This window comes from Cupressus sempervirens, chromosome 10, assembly GCF_028749045.1.
Source record: "Cupressus sempervirens isolate cs-2001-9-10 chromosome 10, ASM2874904v1, whole genome shotgun sequence".
Classification (NCBI taxonomy): Eukaryota; Viridiplantae; Streptophyta; class Pinopsida; order Cupressales; family Cupressaceae; genus Cupressus; species Cupressus sempervirens.
This window is the reverse complement of record NC_143127.1, coordinates 296,865,080-296,890,910: the sequence shown is the minus strand read 5'-3', so window position 1 is coordinate 296,890,910 and position 25,831 is coordinate 296,865,080. Positions and strand designations below refer to the sequence as shown.

General features: G+C 36.5%; 1 protein-coding gene across 4 annotated transcripts in view; it reads right to left on the bottom strand.

Moving 5' to 3' along the window:
* Nucleotides 1-25,831, bottom strand: part of LOC149533815 (uncharacterized) — a 199,487-nt gene that overhangs the window by 116,562 nt on the left and 57,094 nt on the right. For all 4 annotated transcript variants that reach the window (XR_016356781.1, XM_089803635.1, XM_089803633.1 and 1 more), the window contains exon 4: nt 20,500-20,587. Coding sequence is in view for 3 of the 4 variants with exons in the window: in XM_089803635.1 (XP_089659761.1) it covers nt 20,500-20,587 (88 nt within the window). In the remaining variant the exon portion in view is untranslated. The remainder of the gene's footprint in view (nt 1-20,499; nt 20,588-25,831) is intronic.

The window sequence follows — 25,831 nt, the reverse complement described above, 5'->3', positions numbered from 1 at the left end:
GGGATAAATGTCCCAATTCTTGAGTCTTTTGGGATGACTCAACGAGATAGAGATGAATGGGGAAATTTTCGAGATGAACTAGCACAAAAGATGTGGGAGGACTATAGATCTCAGCATTAGTTGATCTTTTTACTTGCATTGATACATTCTATTTCAATTTTGAATAGCTAGATACTGCAGATTTTTTATACCTATTTATTTCAATACAAATCAATACTTTTTGTTAATCTTTGATAAGATGAAAGAGATTTTCTTTCATATTTACATAAATACCTTGGTCTAGACACAATCATTTTATTTGTTTTCCAAGGCACCATACTTTCAATTTCCATGCTTTTATGAGAATGTGGCACTTGAATATTTAGCAAATCCATAGCAAACATATGCTCTGCCATTTTATTGGGATCACAAGGATTCTTTTTCTTTAGTCTATGTAAGCAATTCTGAATTACATGTATTGTTTTTCTTTGATCAAGGATGCATATAAAATTTCAAGTATAATGACTTTCAAGTTTTTAATATCCTCAGGGCAATTTGGTCCATAGAATCTACCAAAAACTATTTAAGATAACTTTTGTTGATGTTTAGTTTTAAAATGGATTGTCTTAGTCTTGTTTACCTGTCTTTAATTAAATCTCATTTTGTAGATTATGACTGTTCATATCTATGCAATTGTTCATAACACCATCTATTGCGGGCTTTACTCAAGGTCAGTATAAAAGGTGGGTCATTGTTGTAGGTCAGTCCCAAGCTGGCACCACATAGATACATAAAGAAGTATAACTAGAAATCTAAACTTCTCAAAAGTTGAAATATGTTATGTTCTTCAGCTAAGCAAGACCCTAGCTGTGCCCAGTTAAACCTAGGTGTATGTTTTAGTTTGTAATGTGTGCAATATTACCCAAGTAGTAAGAGTTCTTAGTAGGTCTGTGTATAGGCTAGGGAGCATTTAAAAAAGATAACCAGCATCAAAATTTATTTCTAACTTTCATGTAATTGCAAGAGAAAATCACTAATGACTGAGAAAAAATTGAATTATATGTACATATCCCAAATGAAGATGGAGTATTAAATTTTATATGTTATGTTGAAATATGTTATGTTCTTCACCTAAGCCAGGCCCTGGCTGTGCCTAGTTAAACCTAGGTGTATGTTTTAGTTTGTAATGTGTGCAATATTGCCCAAGTAGTAAGAGTTCTTAGTAGGTCTGTGTATAAGCTAGGGAGCATTAGCTCTCTGTGAAAAGGGTGTGTGGATATTTTTGTAAAGCATTTTATTATATATAATGTGCACTTTTATCTTATGGATGTTTTACAGCAATATAACAGTTGCCTATTGCAGCAATATGTCATTCACAAATCTGATGACGGGCATACATGAGGAGGTTAATATTCCTCCCATTGCCATCCCTGTTGCTACACCTGTTGCTACATCTGTTTCTACTCCAACTTCGTCTAGAAATCCAAAAGTTGTATGGACTAAAGAAATGGAGAGAAAATTGTTGGATTTGCTCCTTGAGCAAGTCAACCTAGGAAGGAAAGGTGAAGGAGGTTTTCGTAGAGAAGCATGGAGTGCTATCGAGAGGAGATTCAATACTGAGTTGAAATTGAACCTTGGAAAGGAAAATTTCAGAAATAAGTTGAAAACATGGAAGATGGGGTATAGAATAATGAAGGATTTACGAAATACTAGTGGCTTTGGTTGGAATGACATAACTCAATGTGTGGATGCCGAGGATAGTGTCTGGGATGAACTTCTGAAGGTAAAGTCCTCTTCAAAGTTTTTTTCAATACTAATATCATAAAAAATATCTAATTATTTAATTTTGGCAATGTTTATAGAGAAAAGAATTCAGAGCTGCAAAAGTGTATAGGAGGCAACCATTCAACTATTTTAATGATCTAGCTGTCATAGTGGGAAATGACATGGCAGAAGGAAGTGTAGCTGGAACACCACAAGATGTTGAAGATGGTAACCTTAATGATGCTGTTGATCTAGATGATGATGATGATTTGAGTATGCCTGTAAATGATGCTGCTGATTTGGATGAAGATTTCCTTCAGTCAAATCAGTCAACTGCATCCGCTAGAAGCATTCCTTCAACACCAACGACAAGGAGGCCAAAGAGGAGGAAGGCAAGCATGGCCGCTTCTTTGGATGTTATATCTGAAAGCATCTATGAGATACGGGACGGAATCAAACAGGCGCACACCATCAGATTTGATAAAGAGGATACTAAAAAAGAAGCTGCAGATTTGTTTGCTGCCTTGAAAGCCATCCCCGGAATCAGTCAACAAACTATGACTATCGCATCTGATAATTTTATGCAAGAACCAACAAGAGCTATTTGGTTCTTAGAGATGGATGATGCAGCAAGGGAAGATTATATTAGATATAAATTTGGAGGATTGTAATATTCTCAGGGATAAGGAAAATAGTATTCTATATTATCTTCAGTCTTGTGTAGAACTATTTAGCACTCTATATTGAGTGTTCACATCGTTTAGATTTGTTTTCAATCTTTTTGTGGTCTCTGGGATTCAAAAAAATGTTAACTGTTGCAGGTAATTTAAATTTGATAGTTGATTTGATTTTGTTGTTGTTTAATTATAAGATATTTATATAAAGTTTTAAAAGATTGAGTATAATCACTAAAAAAGGATAGCATGATAGTGTCAAAACCTCACAACAGGGAGCAGTAGCGGATATCTATTTCTCGGGTTGGTGTATATTTGAGGGGTTACAAATTCATAATTAACAAGAGGGAAAACAACAAATAGAAGAATAGAACAGCTGATTTGAGCATAAAAATGCTTCAAAATATAGGTATTGCACAATAAAACATGTCTAACTATTAAGCAATAAATTGCACATCTCTTCACAACGCTTTCAAGAGTTTTAAAATTGTTGTCACATTCATATCAATAACTATAATAAGAGTTTTAAAATTGTTGAGTCTTAGAAATGATTTTTGGTGGAAAAAAGGAGGGTTCACAGCTGTTATTAATTTATTATTGAAGTTGATATTCCAGAATAATAGTGGCTGAAGCTGGAGAATTGGTTGAATTTAAAAAGCTCTTCTTAATTGCATGTAAAGTTGCCCATCTACTTTAAGCATAGGGGTACATTTATACCATGTTCTTGCATCTTGTTGAGTCCATTTGCATTGTTGTATTAATTGCTTTAAAGGTACTGCTGTCGGTGATCATTTGTATCAGATTTTGTCACTATTTGGAAACTAATTGGAAAACCAAAACGACTAATTCCAGAAAACTACACATAGACTCTGTTTTAATACCAGTAAGCTTAACTAAGATGATCTTTTAAACTAATCATATCCAATGAGATACATGATATATTTTCAAAAGATAAACAATAACTACACTGACTGATAAATTCACAGATAAATCTACTTTAATTATCTTAAACAAACAAATTTAAGCCTATAATTGTTCATCAACTTTATTCATAGAAGTCTTCTTTTTTAACACATATCAAACTATAAGCATCAGGGCTATATGCTCAAAATTTCTCAAATCTTTTCAATGTCTTTACCTTATAAGGTCAACTGTCTTTGAAAACTCAAAAGTTATCTAAAACTCTTTCTGAGTGTATGATTTGGTTTCCATATAACTGAAAAACCAAAGCTAAAAGCTACCTAAAGAAACTAAAATAAAATAGAGAAATCTGGTGGCATCATCACAGTTATAATGGCTCTGTGGAACTTCCCAATTTGTGCTGTCCTACCATGGCAGCATGTTGCACTTTCCACTCTTTATGTGCAACGGAATTCCTTAATATGTGCAAGTCGTTGTTTCCAAACTTTTTTGTCTCTCTGAACTTCTGCTACTTTATTTGCATGACTTTGGAGCTGATTGATGCAAAGGTTTGGCCAGAATTCAATCTTTGTTACCCTGGAGAAATCATCTATTGTCAGAACCTTTGATTCTTTTTACATTAATCAATCTTTTGCTTGATTATGGTGTCTGTAGCTTACACCTTCTTTCCATCATCTTTTGGGCATTTCACATTAATGCATTTCAAATCATTTTGCATAGATAGAGTAAACTTTATCGATCCCTTCAATAGTTTGACAAATTCTTCATGGCCTTGTTTCACTATCAAATCCCTCCATTCTATACTCTCTTTGCACACATATAATGCATTATCATCTAAATTAGCCACAACCTCTTGTGCTAAAAACTTAATCACAGCATATTTCTGAACTTCATTCATTTGGAATAAAACCACCATCGATGTGGTCTCTTTGTTAAAATTAGAACTGAAAGTAATATACCGAACCACTAAAACATACGACACAAAGATAGATTCTTTTTTGTATTCTAAAAGCAAAACAATGATCTCAAGCTTATAACTAGTAACTCTTAACAGCTAAACAATCAGCCTTATACACAGTTCAATCATTCTTTTTATGCAATTCTTTGTACTGTATAAATTCTTTGTTTTATTTATATATGCTGATTTGGGTTTAATGGCAGCGCCTGATTTGATTGCATTATTATATGCTTTGAACTTGGTCCATTCATAGGATTTATGCACATTGCTTGACTGCCATGTTTTGCTCTCCACATTCATAGGACCTCCAAATTTACATACATCTATTCTCTTGTCTAATTCTGCTTTCCAAATTTGTATACCTGTATTCTCTTGTCTACAATTTCAAATTCGATCTGCAAACTGTTTATTTGATTGGTTGGAGAAGAAAAACTATCCTACTACATAGAGCTTCAAACTATCAAACTGATTCTCTGCCTACTTATACTATGATATAATTTGATCATTGAGCCATAGGGGATTTACATGTATGTAAAACTGCAAATGCCGAAGAACTTATGTTTTTAGCTGGTCCATTTCTATGGTGGATTTTACAATACACTTTTTTGTATTATGTTACCTCAACCTAGAGAGATTGAGACTGAAAAATGTGAACCCCTTTCATGGATATAGAAAATGTGAACATTGCTCTTTCTTTCATTTTGCAAAACAGAGAAGCTTTTAGTCTTTGTAGATGTATCACACATTCATTATTGTTTTGGGCAACAACTGTCAAAATAAAATTAAGCACAAGAGTACAAAATTTCATTCAAAACTGAATCTGTATGATTTTGTTTATCTCTGGTGTAAAACAGTGAATTGTGAGTTGTTTAAGGAACTTGTGTGTTTAAGCTTGCTGCATCAGACTGTGTTCCCTGTACCAAAAGGCAAATCTTGTGCCAATGGGCTGATATGACACATTTATCCTTATTAGTTAGAAAACTCCCAAGCTATACTGAGGTTGTGTGGTTGATAGTAAGAATTCCTTCACTGTGATCTGGAAATATTTATTGTATAGCTGTTCAATACTGTGAATGATTATTAAATTGGAAGTTTGGAATTTGAAATTATGTCAAGTACTTTGATAAGAAACGAGAAAGATGGATTTTGGCACTGGGTGCACAAGAAGTCAAATGGGTTGGATCTGATGTACCCCGGCAAATTTTGGAAATCATTGGGCATCATCAATCTGAGGGAACATACCTGTCATACTATTTCTGTGTGTAGTATGTAAAAAGTAGATAGTAAAGTTATCCAAGAAAACCTATAATGATGCTCAGCCCTGGCTGTAATAAGCACATTGAGTTGGACAGAGATGGTTGGCCTGTGGCAGAAACCGAAATAGTATCAATCTCTGAGGATAATACTAATGAGCTTCATAAAAGGCACAGATTGATCATATATTAGACTTGTGTGATGCAGTCCATATTTGGAAAATAGGAGGATCCAATGTTCTTGCTCACAAATTTCACAGCACCAATACAGTAGGTTGCTTTGCACTCTAAAATCATTAAATAACTGGATCATGGAATTGTCTTCAGCAAAGCCAATTTTGATGCAAGTAAATAAAGATTTATGGTGGACACTCTGTACCCAAAATAAGTTAATAACTAGAGTTTTAGAATATATCCTATCCTAAGTTATAACAAAAAAGACATGGAATATTTCATCATCTATAAAAGTTGGCATAGATTTAGGGTCTTTGTATGCTTAGAGGAGAACTTTTTAACAAGTTGCTTGCTACTAGTAAAGGTTGAATTTGAGATAAATTGGAAATATATCCTTATCTGAATGAGTTGACACTATTACAGACCCTACCTTCATATGGTGATAATTCCAATGTAGAAGTTTCGATGGGAAAATGGAACCTTTAACTGATGTAAAGGCGTCCATGTAAAACCTACAGAAGCTTTAGCTGTTATTTAAGTGTGAGATAGTTAATCGTAATTGGACTTGAATGATATAGAATTGGTCCTAGTGTCCGAGACTACTATGCTGGGGGGTGTGAATCAATGCAGATAAGAATCAAAAGCAACTATTGAGAAACTTTAATAATAAATAACATGCAACAGAAAATACCACACATATGAAAAACACATAAAGAACACTTGACACACAGATGTTTCCCATGGAGACCCTAGTTAGAGGGTGAAAGTCGTGTGGAACGATCCCCACAATCTTCCACTCGTGCATTGATGAAAGTTCCCCTGTTATGAGCATATACAACACCTTCTTAAAGGTATGCCCAGTTAAGAATATTTAGTCTGGTTAAAAGGTATACCCAACACATCTGAAAGCCTCCTGTTATTTAGTCTCTGCAACAGCAATCTTTGGCTCATTCTCAAACTTTGATAAATCTCCACACAATTGTTATCAGAAAAACATTTTACTTGTACCGAATAATTAGTCCATGTGAATGAATAAATAGGTTTGTTGAGGGGTTATTTCAGAGTACGGTTGATATTTGGTGATATATATTTTTAGTTGTTGTTGACAATATATAATGTGCACTTTTATTTTATGGATGTTTTCCAGCAATATAATAGTTTCCTATTGCAGCAATATGTCGTTCACAAATCATTTGATGAGCATACACGAGGAGGTTAATATGCCCCCCACTACCACCCCTGTTGCTACTACACCTGTTTCTACTCCAACTTCATCTAGAAATCCAAAAATTGTATGGACTAAAGAAATGGAGAGAAAATTGTTGGATTTGCTCCTTGAGCAAGTCAATCTAGGAAGGAAAGGTGAAGGAGGTTTTCGCAGAGAAGCATGGAGTGCTATCGAGAGGAGATTCAATCAAGAGCTGAAATTGAACCTTGGAAAGGATAATTTCAGAAATAAGTTGAAAACATGTCAGGTATCAATTCATGTTAGCTTTATGGGATAGTTTCATTCCTCGTGCAGATACAGGAGAAAGAGAGAAATTAGTTGAACAATCTGTCATTTCTCATTTGCCAACAAAGTGGGGCTCCTTTGAGGTCTATTGCTATCATTGATGTTCAGCTAAAAAATAAATGGTTTTTTTGTTTGACTCTATTGATTTGAGGTCTTATATGTTGGGTCATGACTAATTGAATGTTTCAACCATTTATCCTCACTATCCTTATTATAATACTTGCTAATTAAATGTTTAATTTTATTGTATTTGTTCGTATTTTATACAGGTTTGATGGATTTAAATTTACCAGTGTGCGAGTGTGGCGCTGGAGTAGTAGTGAAGACTTCGCATACTAAGGATAACCCAGAACGTAAATTTTATTCTTGTCCAAACTCAAGAAAGGTTATTACTAATTTTTGTTGTATGAACTTACATTTTTGAACCAACTAATTGTTCTAGATGCTACTAATTTAGAATTTGTATTGCAGGGGGATGGTGGTTGTAATTTCTTCCAATGGGTCAATCAAGGCCCCCCAACATCTGTCGTATCCAAATCCGTAGCTCATGAAAGTACTGAGTGCAAGTTGTGCAAGATTCGAGAGAGTGAAAACATGTTTCTTCGAGGCATGTTGGGAGGCGCATTGGGAATTATAATTGTTTCAATGGTAGTAGTCTTTTGGGACCATATGCGTAAATGACATTAAAAGCCCAATCAACTATTGTAATTTATTTTATGATTTTGAATAGAAATCAATTTGACTATTTTATTGTTTGGAACTTGTTTCTAATGTATTTTGGTGACTAATTTTATTAAAATGATGAATAAATTATATTAGTTTCATTACTATTTCAATTGATTTTGGAGAGTTGAGTTTTGATTAAGAATTTGTTACATTGGAAAGAATGATTTTTTATTTAAAATTATTTAATGGAGAATTTTATTTTTCATAAGACGGAAAAATAGTGTTTTTAAAATAATTTTATTAATAGAAGAATAACTATAATGCGTTAATGAAATTTGAATCTTACTTACAAATATTATGACGACTAATGATCTTTCAAAAAATCATTTCAACAATTTATTTATTAGCTTATTAATATTTATTATATTATAGGTTATGCACAAATGATAGGCAGCGTTTATTATGCAGCCGACCAAATCTACCATTTGTTATTATTTAAAATTACAATAGAAGTGTTATGATAATTTTAAAATAATTTAAAAATGACATTAACCAAATATTTCGCCGGCTGGATAGCCATTTCGCCATAAGGTTCTCATGTTGGAGAGTATATGTGATCTTTGTGACTTACATTGTAAAAATTGAAAAACATAAAAAATAAAATAAAATCAAGTAAAAGTAGTCTAACTCATTCAAATGTATAATGGAAAAAATATTAAATAACAATAAAAAATAACCTTATTCCTAATCCGCTTTTGCACAACCAAACATAGGTTATACATATTCCCTATCAAATTCTGGGTGAACCAAACAAAGAATAGGAATACGTATTCCATTTTTGTATTCCTGGAATAGCAAACCCGGAATAGCTATTCCTATTCCTGTATTCCTATTCCGCTCACCAAACGGGGCCTTAGTGAATTTGGGGGGATGTCTTGAGTGATTGTGCTTCTTTTTCTCATTTTTTTCATTTCGCATCATGGGTTCTCCTAGATTTCCAGTTTTCACTCCACATAATCGTGCTACAAGGAAAATTAGAGCATGGAGTACAAGATGGAAAAAGGCTTAAGTAGTTATATTGATGGAACAATGGTTGCACCATCTGATCCTGATGAACTAAAAGAATGGAATCATAACAATAATGTTGCTATTGGTACTTTGAAGAAGTATGTACATGATGATCTTGTCTACCATATTGAAAATTGCAAAACATTAAAGTTAGCATTGCTATTGGAACTTTGAATAAGTATGTACATGATGATCTTATCTACCATATTGAAAATTGTAAAACATTAAAGTTAGCATGGATTAAGTTTGCTGGCTTGTATACTAAAGTTGACAAAGATAGGGGTTTTGAACTTGGTGAAGATCTTATGAGATTAGATCCCAAGGATTTTGACACAATTCAAGACTATATCACCAAGGGACATGACTTAAGGTCAATGGTTAAGGATTATGGAATTACCATAGAGGATAAAAACTTGATCCACAATTAGCTAGGAAAACTTCCTCTAGGGTATGCAACATTTGTTTCTAGCTTCAACACCCACAACTAAACTTTGGATACTTCATACACCATGCCTTCATTTGATGCCTTTACAGAGATGTTAATGGTAGAACAATCAAACTTGATGAGCATGGGGATCCTCAAGACTTCAAAGTCTAAGGCATTGGTGGTTGATAAAGGGAATCAAGGACAAGACTCTAACAAGAAAAAGAAACCATGGCAACAAAAGACACAACAAGAGAAAGAACACTCATCCTCCTTGCCACAAGACAATTTCAACAAGGGGAAATCATCCAGGAGGGAGTTCTTCACTTGTGCATATTGCAAGAAGAATAGACATGAAGAACATCATTGCCACAAGAAGGAAATAGATGAACTCGAGAATCTTCTTAAGAAGAATCAAATGAGTCTACCCTTCAAGAATGACTACTTAATCCTCTTCTTCAAATTCAGATTTTGACAAAGGAAATGATTTTTTACTAGCTACTATAAATCGGTTTCTTACATGTTACAATGATAAGAAAGTATAACACCGAAGCAAGTGCAAATGTTTCAAGAAACCACAAGTATATATTCAATTAATGCTCTTCAAGTACAACAATATCACAAGGCAATATAATACTAATGCTAAAGATGATCTTCTCATTTATGGCAAAGTGTACATACACTACCCACTCAATTGTCATATCATAACAAATTTCCCTTCGGTTACTAACAACTTCCTAACATGTTAAATCATTCCCGACAATAAAATAATTCTACCGACAACACCATTACCCCCAAAAAGAAAGTCGCCTTCGACAACTTACAACAAAATGGAGACAATGCTCTACCATATATAAATTAGAGAAGAAAAACTAAGGAGGTTGAGGAGGCATCCCTAAAGATGTTGGTTGTGATGCTGTTGAAGGAGTCAACCGTGCCTGTGACTCATAGACTTGTTGGGTCCTCACCTTCAAGTCTCATTCTACCTACATTTGTGTCTCCAACATTGTCTTCACTATCAGAGCTGCCTCCACAAGTTCCCTCTCCTTAGTGTTCGATTCCTTAGTCACTTAAGCCAACTAAGTTTGTAACCAACTCTTTTCCTTCTAAGATGCCTCTAACTGAGCATCAACTCCGCTCTCTCTATCTCCAAGGCCACATGTTGGCTAGCCAGGTTCCCCTCTATAGCTACTAATTAGGTAGCCATCTCCTCTTAAGCTCGTTGTGCTCTTACCGATCGACCTCACTGCGCCTCAGAGTATAGTAGGTGTCCATGTACACCTATACTATCTCACAATTGATGATCTCTACTCGGCTCTCCACTTCCAGCTCCCCAACGATCCACTCCTGTAACATCTCCGCAGTCTCTATAGCTGACCACCCATGAGCCAAAGCTAGTGGCGAAGGCAATGGGTCAACCCATTCTTATAAATGTCAACACATGCTCCAATTCTCGAATGGCTTCCTCTAAAGCCTGACCTATTAACCTGTGCAAAGACCACCACCTAGCGACCTCGGCCTACTATATCTGCAAGATATGTCTACATCCACATCTTTCACAAGGAGGTTGTCCTAAATTGCTCATGTGGGCTAAGAACTGAACTCTAGATAGTCCCCATAGTGGCTTGAGAAGACTCTAATGCAGGTAGTTTCTCATTTCTCCCAACCTCCACTAGATGATGCTATTTGTCGACTATGTCTACTACTATAGGAGGTACAACGGCTACTATAGGCTCTCACCCTCTTATGACATCTAACTCCACAACCTCAAGAGGAGGTACATCTCTCATAGGTGAAAGTATAGTAGATCCAAGTGTGACTAGTGTAAGGTTGAACCATTGGGTCAACCAGGAACTCATAATCTTGAACGAGCATGTAAGGTTGGGTACCACTCCAACCAAAGGACCCTCTCTCACTGGCTCAACTAACAAGGCAGCATCCATCGTCACCATTGCATCAACCCAACCACCTCTAATCGACCCTGAGGCTCTTCTGGGGCATTGTTGTCATTTATCTCCATTACCTCCTCAAACACAACTCTATGTGGTGATCTACCAGTTTCAAATTCTACATTCTCGCTCCCTCAGGAGCCACTATCACTGCTTCAAAAGTCACTACCACGGGAGGTCTCTTTGCCACAACTACTGATGGAGACATGTTTATCAATGCCCTAATCTAACTGAAGCAAGGATAGGCATTGAACTAACTATCAAATGTGTTGTTACGAGCAAGAGAGATTGTGCAAATAAGACAGGTATGGGTGTCGAAGTGACTACCTCTAGCTGGTCATCCTTTACCAGCTGAGTGTTATCTCCATCATCTGAGTCACTGTCACTCTCTGAGGTCTCCTGACAAACGCTATTTGTATCACCCTGCTCATACCTTGAACCAACCTCCTATCTGCGTTGTTTTCATCCTACCACATCGTTTTGTCCTAAGGGCATATCCAAGTGTCGCCAACGCATAACCGGAGGCTCTCCATGTGCCAATGGTCCTCATATGACATCGAGTCTGCCTGTTGGAATTTTTCTTCACATGGCATCCAAGAATAAACCAATTGCATACTACGGCATGTAAAATGTCTTACGCTACAGCGTCATGAATTTGTACATCCGTTATGAGAGTGAAGTGACCTAATCAAAACCATACCATTCATCAATCAATTCATGAGTACAATCTGTGGGAATGCTATGTCTAAGGCACGACTAGACCTGGCAAGCCTATTGTCCACTATGTCCATCAAGCAACACCAGTGTCCCTCTCGAATAAAAGATTTCTTCACACCCCTTCCCTTGGAGGCATTCGCTAGAGAATCTATTTCTACCGGTGTGAGTTCCTTGCATATCATTTTGATCTAAAATTCCTTTACTTCCCATTTCATCTTCATTACCTTCAACTCAATCTTCCTTCCCTTCCCTCGTATACCAAATTTGTCAAAGGCCTCAATCATGGCTCACAGAGGACCTTCAAATAAAATTAAGCAAAATACTGGCACTTTAATCACCCAATATACTTGTGCCTTTCAAAAACTATCCTTCACAAGATCATTATCAAGCATCTCTTGCCACCATTTGTGATACTCTAGTCCATTCAAACCCTTGAAATGTATAGTCTAAGGTGTGAGATAATCCATCGATTAAGTTGCAAGCACCATTTGTATCTTTGGTCTTATCTTTTTCTTCCATGTGTTAATCTGTCCTACAACTCTAACTCTAGAGGGGAAACTTATGCATTCATATCCATGTTGCTAGAACCACTTGTGGGTGTTTGTAATTTAGTTTTCCAACTTCTCTTTCCTATTGAATCCATAATAATCAGACGGTTAGGGCTTCCTCCCTTGCGCTTTTGTTGTAAGGTGTATATGCCTTCAATCACTAAAGTTTTCCTCCTTTCTTAGACCTCTCTCTTACTTTCCTTGTGTCATTGTCCCTAACTTTCTTCGCTTGTACAGTGGCTCACTCAATGTTATGCTAGAGTGTTTATCCTTCCCTTCTCACCTTCAGTTTTTTGAATGGCGCAAGTTTATGAAGTCCTTGTTGTCAGCTCCTTACCTCTCACCGGTATTGTCCCTTTGCCACTCTTCTTATTTTATCGAGCCTTGCTTCTGCTTTGTCATTGATCATTCTACTTTATTTTGAACAATGTTTGTTTAAAATGGCATATGTCGTGGCTTTCGTATGGTGTCTAGACATCGTCATTGGATTCTCATTGCAAGTGGTCATTGTGCAGCGTCTACCTTCGATCATTCTCAGGACCTGAACTATATTTTATTTTAGTTCTTCACTATGGTGTATATCGCGCTACGAATGGATCTCCCTTCCGTTGGAATGTTCGGCTTTCCCCTTCACCATATTGTATTTTATTTCTTGCTGACAATCTACTCTTCACCGTACGGTGGTCCTGAACTGACATATGTTGTATGCACTATTACAGTACGGTTCATGCTCTTTCGTCTGCTTTCTCACATACTGCACAGTGAGTTTCCCTGAGGCTCGTACAGTGTCTCTTCTACTCTTGTTGTTCAATGTAATTGCTCTGTCTTTTCAATGCTTTTCTTTTCATCACATAGTGTGTTTTTATAAAGTTGCTTTTTCTATTACCCGATGGCCATATTGTATGTTCTTGTCTTCGCCCACATCCTCTTTTTCTCCTTCCAATCACTGTATAGTACCATGGTATCTTCTTGGTGTAATGTATGGTGTTTCTAGGCGGTGATGTCTTACACCAAAACCGTGTTTCATATGGGTCGTACACTAATGCTTGCTTGAAGGGCCATACGCAAATTTCACGTTTTGTGTTTCAGCGTTTTCTTTTTTCTTTTCAATTTTTTTTTTTAATTTTTGCCTAAATCTAAGTTGTTCCTATCTCGGTATGTACATTCGTCCCTCCAATGCTTGTGCCTCTCATGGTAGATTTTCAATTTGGAACCATTAACAACGTATGCCACTTCCTTCCCGTCCAAAGTCCACAGCTTAATTGATTCATTATTGCCAACCTCTTATATCTTGTATGGCCCAAGCCACTTCAGTTTAAACTTTCCCGGCTTAATTTCATTGCGTCCATTATATTTTAATACTAGTCGTCTAGGTGCAAATCTTGTTTGCCTGAGGTGCTTGTCACGCCATACCTTTCATCATTGTTGAGCTATTTTGGTTGCCCATTGTGTCGTGAGATGTTGTTCACCCAATTTGTTGAGATTAAGCCTCTCCCGGAGACTCTCCATATCTCCCAACCTGTTCTCAATAGCGATCTTGAGACTCTATACCATGAATTCAGCCATTATGAGAACCTCTTGTGTGTGTATCAACTGAAAGGGTGTTTGTTCCATAGTGACTTTGTAAGCGGTGCAATAAGCCCATAGTACCAATGGAAACCTTTCTTCCCAATCTTTTTTCTTAACTCTACATGACTAGTATATCACGACCACCATATCTTGTTAGTGGCTTCAGCTTAGCTGTTGGCTCTGGAGTAGTAGGAACTTGAGAAGGAATGAATGTTCTTGAATTCTTAGTGAGCAACTTTATCATACAGTTGACGAAATGTCCCCCTCTATCACTTGTAATCTGAATGGGTATGTCGTATAGTGTAATTATTTGTTCATATGTGAATCTGGTCGCACTCAAGTGGAGTTATCAAGAAGGGCTTGTTCCTCAACCCGCTTAGTGAGGTATTCCATTGCTCTGATAATATACCTACACCAATGTGCTCTGCTTGGCTTGAACAGCCCCACAAAATCCAGTCCCCATCTTTCAAACAACTCCTGTGCATTGGAGGGGTTCATAGGCATGAAGTCCTTTCAAGGGTTTCCCTGCTCTTTGACATGTATTGTAACTCACCACACATTACCTTGCATCGTTGTAAACTATTGGCCACCACAACCCTACTAATAACACTTTTTGTGCAATTGTATCAAATCCCATATGTCCTCCTATCCGACCTTTATGGGCTTCCCTCGACACACTTGGGACTTCTTCCTCCATGACACATGGGCGAAGTACTTGATCAGGCTCCATCTTATATAACAAACCATTAATCAACTGGAACGGTGTGTTCCTCAGCACCAACTTCCTTCTCACTTGGTTGCATCTCCTAAGGAAACTATCTTGTTGAAATGTATTCTCTGATACTTGTGTACCAAGTGGGTAAGACTACAATTCTAGAGAGGCATGAATCCGAGAAATCATCATTGACACCTTCGGGTGGCTCTCCGGATTTGATTCTAGGCAAGTGATCCTCACTTATGTGGCTCTTCCCTAGCCGAATAATGATGGTGAGCGTGAATTCTTGCAATAGAAGTAGTCATCTACTTAGTGTCCCTTGAATGATTGGTTTGTTTACCAGGTACACTCTACCCTAGTGATCCACATAGAAAACAAATGGAGTTGCCAATAAGTAATACCAGAACTTTTGAACGGCATAGACCATCCCGAGGGCTTCCCTCTTTACTCTGCCATAATTCTTCTCCGCCTTTAACAAGAGTCTAGTTGCAAAGTAAATATGATGGTCCAATGCATAGTCGTTTGATTGTGCTAGAAATGCCCTAATGGCAAAATGTGATGCATCCACATGGGCATTGAATTCCTTGTCCTAATTAGCGTATGCAAGGATAGGTGTTCCTACTAGCTGCAACTTTGTATCCTCAAATGCCTTCTCCTGTGTACCCCACATGTATGGCTCTCTCTTCCAAGTCAACCTCTCTAGTGGGAAGGACACTTGGACAAAGTTTATAATATATCTCCTATGAAAACCAATGTGTCCTAGGAATAATTTCACTACGGTTACATCCATAGGAAGCTCCATCTCGAGAATTACCCATACATTATCCAAATCCGTCTTCAAACCAGCTTTGAATATGATGCGTCCCAATAGTTTTCCCTGAGGCACCATAAAAATCTGTATTTTTAGGATTAAGTGCTACCCTAGCCTATCAACACCTCTCGATACATCCCTGAGAGATACTAGGTGTGTGTCTTCCGTAATGAAAATGGACCAGCAATGGAGGAAGGCTTTGAAGCTCCCAACAGACATCTTGTCAAAGATGTCTGAGATGATCATTTGAAACGTTGTTGGAGCATTACAAAGACCGAAGGGCATTTGATTGTACACGTACTCTGTCTTCAACTTCGAAGTTTGTCTTGAGGTTATGTTCTTCAACGATGAATATGTGGTTGTACCCAGAGAATCCATCCATGAACAAATAGATCTCGTTTCCTTCAACTTCCTCCCAAATACTATTTGTGAAGGGTATTGGGAATTGATCCTTAATAGTACTTGCATTCAAACACCTGAAATCCACACATATCCTAATTTGGTTCGCATCATTCTTCAATGAAAAACGATTGGGGATACCCACTTGTTTGCACCCGAAATATAATGTCTACATCTACCATTCTTTCAATCTCATCATTTACCTGTGTTGCATAGTTCTTATTCATCCTGTATTGACGCTTCTGCGTAGGTATGACTCCTTGTACTAGCAGGATCCGATGGACACATAGTTCTAGTGGGACCCCTTTCAAATCTTTGTAGGTCCAAGCGAATACATCCTTGTGTTCTATAAAAAAAAATCTTGTCACCTCCAAGATGGGGTTCCAATAATCACCTACAAGGATGTTCTTCGGGTTGGCTTCGTCCCCCAAGTTCATAACCTTCACTAAGGGCTCCTCATACTTTATTGGTTCTTTGTCAAATTGATGTTCAGGAGTTTCTATTATCCGCACCTCCCCTTCTTTATATTAATCATACTCTATTCGGACATTTGAACAATTCCTAATCTTCCATTTGCCAATGGAAGAGCCCATTTAATAAATCCAAATCATCTTCGGAGCATCCTTCTATCTCTAAAATTCCTGCTTTGTTTGGTTTCATTCATTGCTTCCCTTCATCAAATTCTTCCTTGGCTTGAGGCTCAAAGTAAGACACAAGGTCTTCACTAACCATTTGTGTCCATAGGTCAATTGTGAATCCCCTATTGCTTCTCTCCATTGACAAAGTGTTTCTTTTCCAATCATGGTTCACCTTCGCTTGTACCAACCAACCTCTTCCAAGGATAGCATCGTACCCTTTTCTTCTTAGCAGTATCACCACGAAATCCAAGACGAAGGGCTACATTCTAATCTTTACCCATTGTGCCATTAGGGTCCCGATGAGTTTGATGTCGTGTCAGTTGGCACGTACAACTTGGGAAGGTCGGTGGCCACAACGTAGGTCGCCCTAATCTCTTCTGTTTTTCCTCTGGTTCTACGTTGACATTGAACCCTACGTCAACAATAGTGCCTGTCAAGATGGTTCCATGGATGTCCATCTCTACCACTGTCAGGTGCTCTCTTATATTTATTGCGAATAACATCAGATCTTCCACAATCCAGAGTGATTTCTCCTTCCTGAGGAAGTTTTCACCTTCATCGCAGGTTCCCTTCACCTCTAGCCCCCCTGACGCCTTCGAGGATGATGTCACATTCAATAGAGTTGTTCTCAACTATGGCATAGAGACAAGGTCTTTAAACTTAATAGGAATTTCAATTTGCATCACCAGTCGTATGATATTTTGTTTCGCCTGACCCCTTAGTGATGTGTTGGCGATGTCATTTGTTTCTCTTCTTTCTACCATCATTTCCCTTTCTACACTTGTTTTGGCTTCCTGCATCCTCCTCTTTTTGGCTTTGTGTTTGGGTAGGTTGCTTTATTTGCTTGTGCCCAAGTAACAGCTAACCCTTCTTCCCTATTACCTTCAATGTTCAAGAGGTTTATTCAAAAATTTGGACACTTTGCGTCGTCCAGGTCTCCCATACCACACCATCTGCATAGAAACTGTGGTACTTCTCCTCCCCTCGTGCAATCTCTTGCAAAGCCACCCAACTGGTTACAGGTACGATACTATATTATTGGAAGTCCACGTGCATCTTATTGAATGTGGCTATTGTCCCCATTATTATTATTTCCACCTTTTCCTTCTCGTCAGTTATTCCTATAACCGCAAGATATTGCGTTGGTGTTTGTGTTCCCCATTCTCGTAGCTCTTGAGGTAGATGCTTCCTACGTGCAAGACTTGTTGATGCCCCTTTGTTTTCATATTGTAAAAACATTCCTTGGTGCAACGATCGGCTATTTGGCAGATGTCACAAGATTGTTTCTTCGAACAGGACCCCTTACTATGATCTTCTTCGCAATTCATACACCACAAGTCCCCTTTGCCAGTCTAGCTAGAGCTGCATTTCATTGTTTTGAACTCTTTCATCATACAAATCATATCCTTTTAGAAAGCTTGAATTTTCTTGTTTTACTCTTCACTACTACTCTCTCCAGAGGAATCATCGTAATTGGATGATTTTCTTTTCTTCTTCTCTATTGTTTTACTCTCACTTTCTAGATCCATTGCTCTATTGTAAGCATCGATGTACAGCGTCAGTGGCACTATCTTCATTTTTCTTCGAAGATCAGGCTCTAGGCCCTCAATAAACCATTGTTTCTTTAATCCATATGTTAGTGGGCTCTCCATTTTTCCCACATTCTCTGAGTCGTCGTCCATACTCTCAAACAATTTCATCTTTTGCTTGCTTGGTTTATAAATCTGGGCCACAATTTTATTTTAATCTCTAAGTAATCAAGCTTGCATCTACTAGCCATATACATCACAGACACGATACATGCAAAATTACATCCAAGGAAAACATTCCTTTATACCTGTTCCAAATAACTAATTAGGTCAGCCTGTTAGAGATTCCCCAATATATATTTAATTTTATAAGACAACACTATGGCATTAATCATCATTACAATGCTTACATTAGGGTTCCCACACCTTACAATACCATTAATACATTTAACGATGAAGATCAGTGTGTTTCCTTAACCCAATCAACTGCCCATAAAACATATCACATGTTTCACTTCAACGCCCTCTTCCGAATAATCTCTTAAGCCTTGCTATCACTAACATGTCTTCTACCACAACCCAAATTCACTGACATTACTTCAATCTCGTTGATAAGATGCAGCCAATTTGCTACCAACTGTCTCTGTCATTATTTTGTGTACGCTGAATTGCTACCAGTCTTCACCAAATGCATTGTAACTCAACCAATACTGAACATGAACTCCAGCGAACATAGATATGATATCTATACTCATCCTTGAACATAATCCTAAGCTCACATAGCTTAATCTGTTATATGCCAAGTTTTTTGTGGCAATAATCTCCCTGCAATATACAAAATCTTTGTTTTAACTTTTTCATGATCACATAAACATATCTTGTCATCAATGACAGAACCTGTCATCAATACAACACATAAACAGCATATCCAAGTGCCAACCAAACCTCTATTCCCAACAATTAGGAACCACTTTAACCCTCACCCTCTTCTTCTTCTCTTGTTATCTTTTCAATCCAATTCTTAGTCCTTTTGGTTCCTTTTTCATTGTATTTTTCTCTTATTTTTCTAAGCTCTCATTTTTTATTTTTTCCTGATTTTAATTCATTATTTTGGTTTTGCTTTTTCTTTTATTTTTCATTATTCACTAGAATCTTTCATCCCTGCTACCTTCTAGAACCCTCTCTATCCATCTTTTTAGTTTTTTTTGTCTTTCACTTATCTTTCTGCTCTCTACTTTCATCCTGATGATGGATCAATGCACTATGATCTGAAATGTTGACGAAAACAAAATTGCACCCAACGTATTCCAAAACTCCGTTGCATATCTTCAAGGACTTTGGAAACTACATGATTTTAACAAAACACTGACTTAGAATATGACGCATTACAAAAAACACATATGCTTACAGCAAAATCAATATCACAATCTATGACCATGTTACATATATGTTGAGGTGTCATTTAACATTACTCTCTTATGTGTATCCCATATTACCAATCATCCATGTACACAAGTCACATGAACTAATAATGACAACACATGTACTAATAGCTGATCACACATGTACTTGTAATTGATTATTTTTAAGCTTTCTTGGTTGCCAATTGGTCCATTTGTGCCAAAGATACTATTTTTTCTGGTGAACGGCTATTGGGGGGTGAACATGACAGATATCGAGCGAGTGTTTTAAAATGACATTTTTTTACCACTTCGCACTCCAGGGCCTCTATAGAAAGATCCGTAAATGCATAATACTGATAAAGTATTTTTTTATAAGAAGGATGAATGTACAGGCTGTCATGTGTGAGCCCTTGTACTCAAAGATCCTATCTTCCATCTTTCCCTTTCTAATACATTTTTTCTGGATGATGCATTCTTAGGTCTCCATGTAATTCTTAATTGACTTTCTTTCTTCGTCAGTTAATACCTCGGTATGTTGAAGATAAATGATAATGTAAATTTTCAGCATGATTAGCAAACACTCTCATATATGCCATGTTCATTTATGTATCTAATTTATCAATATCATCGATAAAATAGTTATTTACGTATGTGATGTTTCTTGTTCAATTTCTTAATTTAGACCTTAGTAGTTATACCAAGCCAGTTATGTAACCAGATAAAGGACTTGCAAATTCAATGAAATTTCTGGTGAATTTGATTCTAGGACAAATGAACCAAACTTGAAGACCTTGATTAGTTACTAGTACAGATTCTTTTCTGCATACCTGAACTCAAAGGAATATATGCTAAACCATGACGATGACAAATATCGGCTGCCTTTTCTTCATTGTCCATTTCTTGCGCGACAGAAACCTTGAATGAATACCACACAACAAAAACAGGGTTAGACTATATAGCACCAAAAAATGCAGATTGCAGGTACACAGCTGGGGTGTTGTTTATTATTGACTCAAACCTACAAAGTAACAAACAATGTCACAGCTGTTTAGCAATTGAAAACTAGGTAAATACTAATACAAGTAGAAATCCAGAAAAAGAAATAACTCAAAAAAGATATATATTATAAGAAAACATAGACACTGAAAGTAAAGTATAATTTAGTGAAAAGACTTAAAACCATTCAAAAAAGCAATCCTTCAAGATGTTTGGTATCGAATTGTAAGCAAAGTCTAGACATGAATAATTCTTTTAAAGGAGAGCATTCATCACTTATATATAATTAACTACAGTATTTTATATACCCTCCAGGTTTGTGATCTATTTCTTCGACCTGTTCTGAAATTAATCCCATGTAATAATTTTGACGGTTTGTATTTTTACAAGCTCCCCAAGTACGGATTAAAGGAAACTTCTAAATTTGTATTGAAAAGATGCAATAGTGGTTGATGTCAAAATAAATTTGACTCCGCACAAATTATATTATTTAAGGCATATTTATAGAAAAAAAAACTACTCATAAATAAGAAAATTTAAACGTTAACAATGAAACTCAAACAGTAATCATATCGATGTGAATAACCAAAGTTGAGTCCGGCAACCTAATAAAGAGTTTGAGCCCAGAGTATAGTCACAAAATATTGGTCCAGTGTGAGCAAGATTCCAATTTTGAATCTTTTAGGTAACCTGTAGTGCCCAAATTGTCAGATAAATGAAGCAAGTGAATTCCATTAAAGAGGGAATCGGACAGATGTGATAAATGACAACATAGTATGATTGTCATCTAGAAGAGTGTGTTTCCCAATTTATGGGATTGAAGACAAAAAAAGGATTCTGCAGAGAAAACTAAGTGGCTTTTGCACCCTTCTCTTTGATGCCACATCTTGTCGCAACACAAGATTGGCTGAGGGAAGTGTGTTAATTCAAATTTCTTTAGGAGATTTTCCCCATTGTGTGACTTTTCTTAAGAAACTCAATCATAATGAAGCAAAATAGCAACCAACAATTCAAATCATATTTGTAGTGGTTTCTTTGGGTTGTAAAAGATTGATTGTGGAAAATAAGTAACGAATCTTGCATTTGCATTCTGATAGTCTTGCTTGTATTTGAACTCAAAAATCAATACTTGATAATTCTGACTAGAGATGTTCTCATCTTACCTTTTCGTATTGGCACCAGAGTCTTGGTGCTTATTGTGAGGAGCTTGTGTTACTACTATCCATATGTTTATGTTTAAATTAATCCTTAAGTTGCTTCAGTGGTCCATATGTGTATCGATGGATGTATGCGATGTGATTTACATTGTGTAGAGGTACTTAAATTGTATGATGTTTACTAGATGTTCTAATTATATTTCGTATTATGTTGTACCACATCAAGATAACTTATGCTTAAGCTATCATATACACATAACAGATATGCTTGACATGGGTATGGATTGTGCAAGTACACGGCATTTTTCCACCTGATTATGCACATTTAAGTCAACCCTGGCAATGATTATTAAAGAGATATCACATAAGGCCATCTGTTTATTATACCCAGTCATACTTGATTTGATTGCTGATATGTGTTTTACCCATGCTGAACCATAAACATCGAAGACGATTATGAAACCCCTTATCATTGTAAAATACCAATATACACAGGAGTGAAATGATTGTTTAAATTTCATGTTTCACACAGAAAGATTTTATGAGCTAAAAGATTTCATTTCATATTTTCTGTTATAATTCAGTGAAATTGGAAAAATAAGGGGCAAATAAAATGTGTTATTTTATGAGTCGCATATATGTGTTTTAATCATCATTAAGCTGTGGATATTAAATGAAGTTGATGTTTATTTGATTTTAATTATTGAAAGAGAAACATTTGGGAAAAGATAAATGAGTGGAACTAAACAATTTAAAAATAGAGAAGAGGCAAATTAGAATGAAAAGAAAAAAAACACTTAGCCATTTTTGGAATTGTTTACTTAGGAAGGAATTTAACTCAAAAAACCTCTCCAAGAAAAATTTGGAAATTTGAACTTGAGCTCATTTTCGATTGGAAAGGACAAGGGTTTCAATTGATCTAGATAGGAAAGGGAAGGGGATTGCTTGTGGTGTCTTTTCCATCTCTATCTCTTGCATTTTTGCAAGTTTTGCTTATTTGATTGTGCAACAAATTTGAGGTAAGTTGCTAATTTCTCCTCCCTTTTTATGCTTACTGCTATGGATATCATGTTGTCGTCCCACTTCCATCTAAAGTGGATCTTCAACCACGAAGATCACTCCAGATGCCCATTCAAATAGTAGGGGCATACTACTCACCCTTAAGGGACCATAGGGCATCACCGGTAGAATTTGAATTTTCCAACAAAGTTAGGATTGTTTGTTCTTAAAAAATCATTTCAGGCCATTTTGTGCCCTTTTGATGCTCTTTTCTCTTAAATGCTCATAAAGTGACTTTGATTAAATGAAATGGTTGTTGTTTGCAATTGGAACCAAAGATCACATTTTTTATTTAATGATTTTAATATTTTAGAAAATGAAAAAATCATGGTATGTTTATGGAGTTTCCTTCAATTTCATGGTTTGCGATGAAAGATAAATTTTTTAATGATTTTTCATGTTTGGGATGGGGGAAAGATGTCTCATTCATACTTAATTGAGTCAAAGCTTTTAAGACTGGGTTGTTAATTTTGTTCAGCCAACATTTGTGTCTTCTTTTTGGTTTAAAAATTCATTTTGAGAATGTGATAAAGTTAAACCAAAGACATAGGTTTAAGGTAGAAGTATTTGAATGGCTTTCAACATTTGTCAAGGCCCAAAGTGGCTCGAGATAATCTCATAGTTAACAAGTGATGACCAAGAAAACATATAAGTAACAAAAATGAATGAAAGTAATGATGCATATGACACGCTCAAAGTGCTTGTCAAGACTTCGTATGGACATAGTTTAATATAAAGAAAAAATAAATTTTATTAATGTCCATTAAATGACCACAAGCTAGTCAAAGGGAATGAGAAGACAAACAAAATATAACCAATAGTAGGACCACCAAATGGTGACATGAAGCCACGGTCCACCAACAAAAGGAGGGAAAAACAAGTTGAGACCCCAACAAACAAGGGCAAAGTGAAGGGGCAAGAGGACAACCTCACTACACCAAAAAAAACTAAGCCGAAGAAACAAAGAAACCTTAAGAACAGAAGGATAATCCATAGAAGTGGTAGTGGTAGTGGGGCGATGTCTATGTGTTGCCTCTGGAGGTGACTCGCATGGGTAGAGGGAGTGGCTCTAGATATAGTAGAAGGATAAAGATGCTTCTTTCATAGAAGACATGCTTTCTCTAGGAGCATAAGCTTTTGTATGGTTGTGTATTCTTGTCCCCTGTGAGAGGTGTACTCAATTCTGATTCGCCCCTGTTGTAGGCTATTACAATGTCACTCCCTACTCCCTCTCTAGGATCTAGACCTTATCCACCAAATAGTACCTAAAGAGAGATTGTACTTCATCCTCATGTTGTCATTGATTGATCTTGCACACTTGTATATCACATGTATTCTCCATGTTTAAAGTGAGTATAAATCTGCCCTTGGGGTAGTGCATGAGTGTCTTATGATCATTGTGACTATCTCCTACCATTGAGGGGCGGAACTAAAAGTGTTACACAGATCTATACAAGGTGTAACAAGCTAAAAATTGGAGTTTAAATATGCAGCATGCTAAAAAATGGAGTCTAATTAACCGATTAAATAAACATAAAAAGCATCACAATCTTAACCGAATGAAAAGAGATATAGTTGAATCAGCTATTCTATTCTTTCACATTAAGGGAAAATACAAATTAACTATAATTTGCATTTCCAGTTAACTAGAAACTATCAACCATTTCACCTACTGGATTCACTTGACATTCAGTTAATAACTACCATTTCACTTTCATTTCATATACTAATTTCTTGACATTAGGAAATATTTAAAGTACAGAATAGCAATATATTCATTAAATTAACTACGAGAATCATAAATAGATACCAGAGAATAAGCAGATGATGTCCATGTGTTGTGCAAGCCTTGGCATGTGGAGAGAGGAGATGGGCTTAACCTCCCAACAACAGACCCTTAGTATCCCCACGCAATGTCCATTGAGAAAGGCCCTTCGTCCCCTGCGAGTTGGCTTGGGACACCCTAATCCATCCACTAAGCATCCTAGTGTTAGAGTGTTGACTAGTCAGCTGATGAGGCTGTGGACACTTTTCAATCAGCCTATCTCTCAACTATTAGCACCCTGGCCTCTGGTGATCATAGTGGCAATCATGCCATTAACAACCTTGACTAAGGATCGTGGATGGCCAACTTAAATGCCTAATCACCCACCGCTCGATTTGACAAGAAGAATTTATACAAGGATTTCCATGAGCTAACATGATTTTTGTATTTAAATGTTATTACTAATTTTATATTTCTTCTCATTGCAGGATCATTCCCACTCTCTCCCTTCATCTTGACCATGTTGGTCCTCATGGATGATTACTAAGGAGGTTCATTATGAGATATCTAATACAAAAAGTACTTATACATTTGCCAACTTTCATGCCAGTTTTGGCCTATGGCATCATAAGTGAATTAAGCATTCATTGTGATTATTACTTCATCATATAGAGAAAAATCCCATCTCAGAGATATATTAACCATATCTCTATATGGATCAGCAATCATGACAAAAAAACATATGTATCTTTTAATTCAAAAAGCTTAGCATAGGCAAAGCATTTCAGCAATCAAAAGAATGCTTCAAAATAACACATCTAATTCTAGACTTTCAAAATAATGTAGGGGTTAGTTCTAAGAAGCAAACGGAAAGTTCAGATTTCAAAACATAAGCATGATGAATTGTGTGTAAACATAGAGCATGACCTGTTTCAGTCGGTTCGATTTCAAATATATGAATAAAGCACTTGTCTGTGCTACCAAGCTTCCAATGGTGTCCAAAAAGAAATACTGAATTAATTCACAACCTTCGGCATAGACATAACACAACTGCCGATTACTACCACCCTCTTACTTGGGATCGAGCAGAGACAAATTGGCTTTAACAAGGAAGGATTCTGTGGTGCGAAACGTAAGAAAAATATGAACACCCAAGCGGTTGAGAGAAAAGAGCATATAATG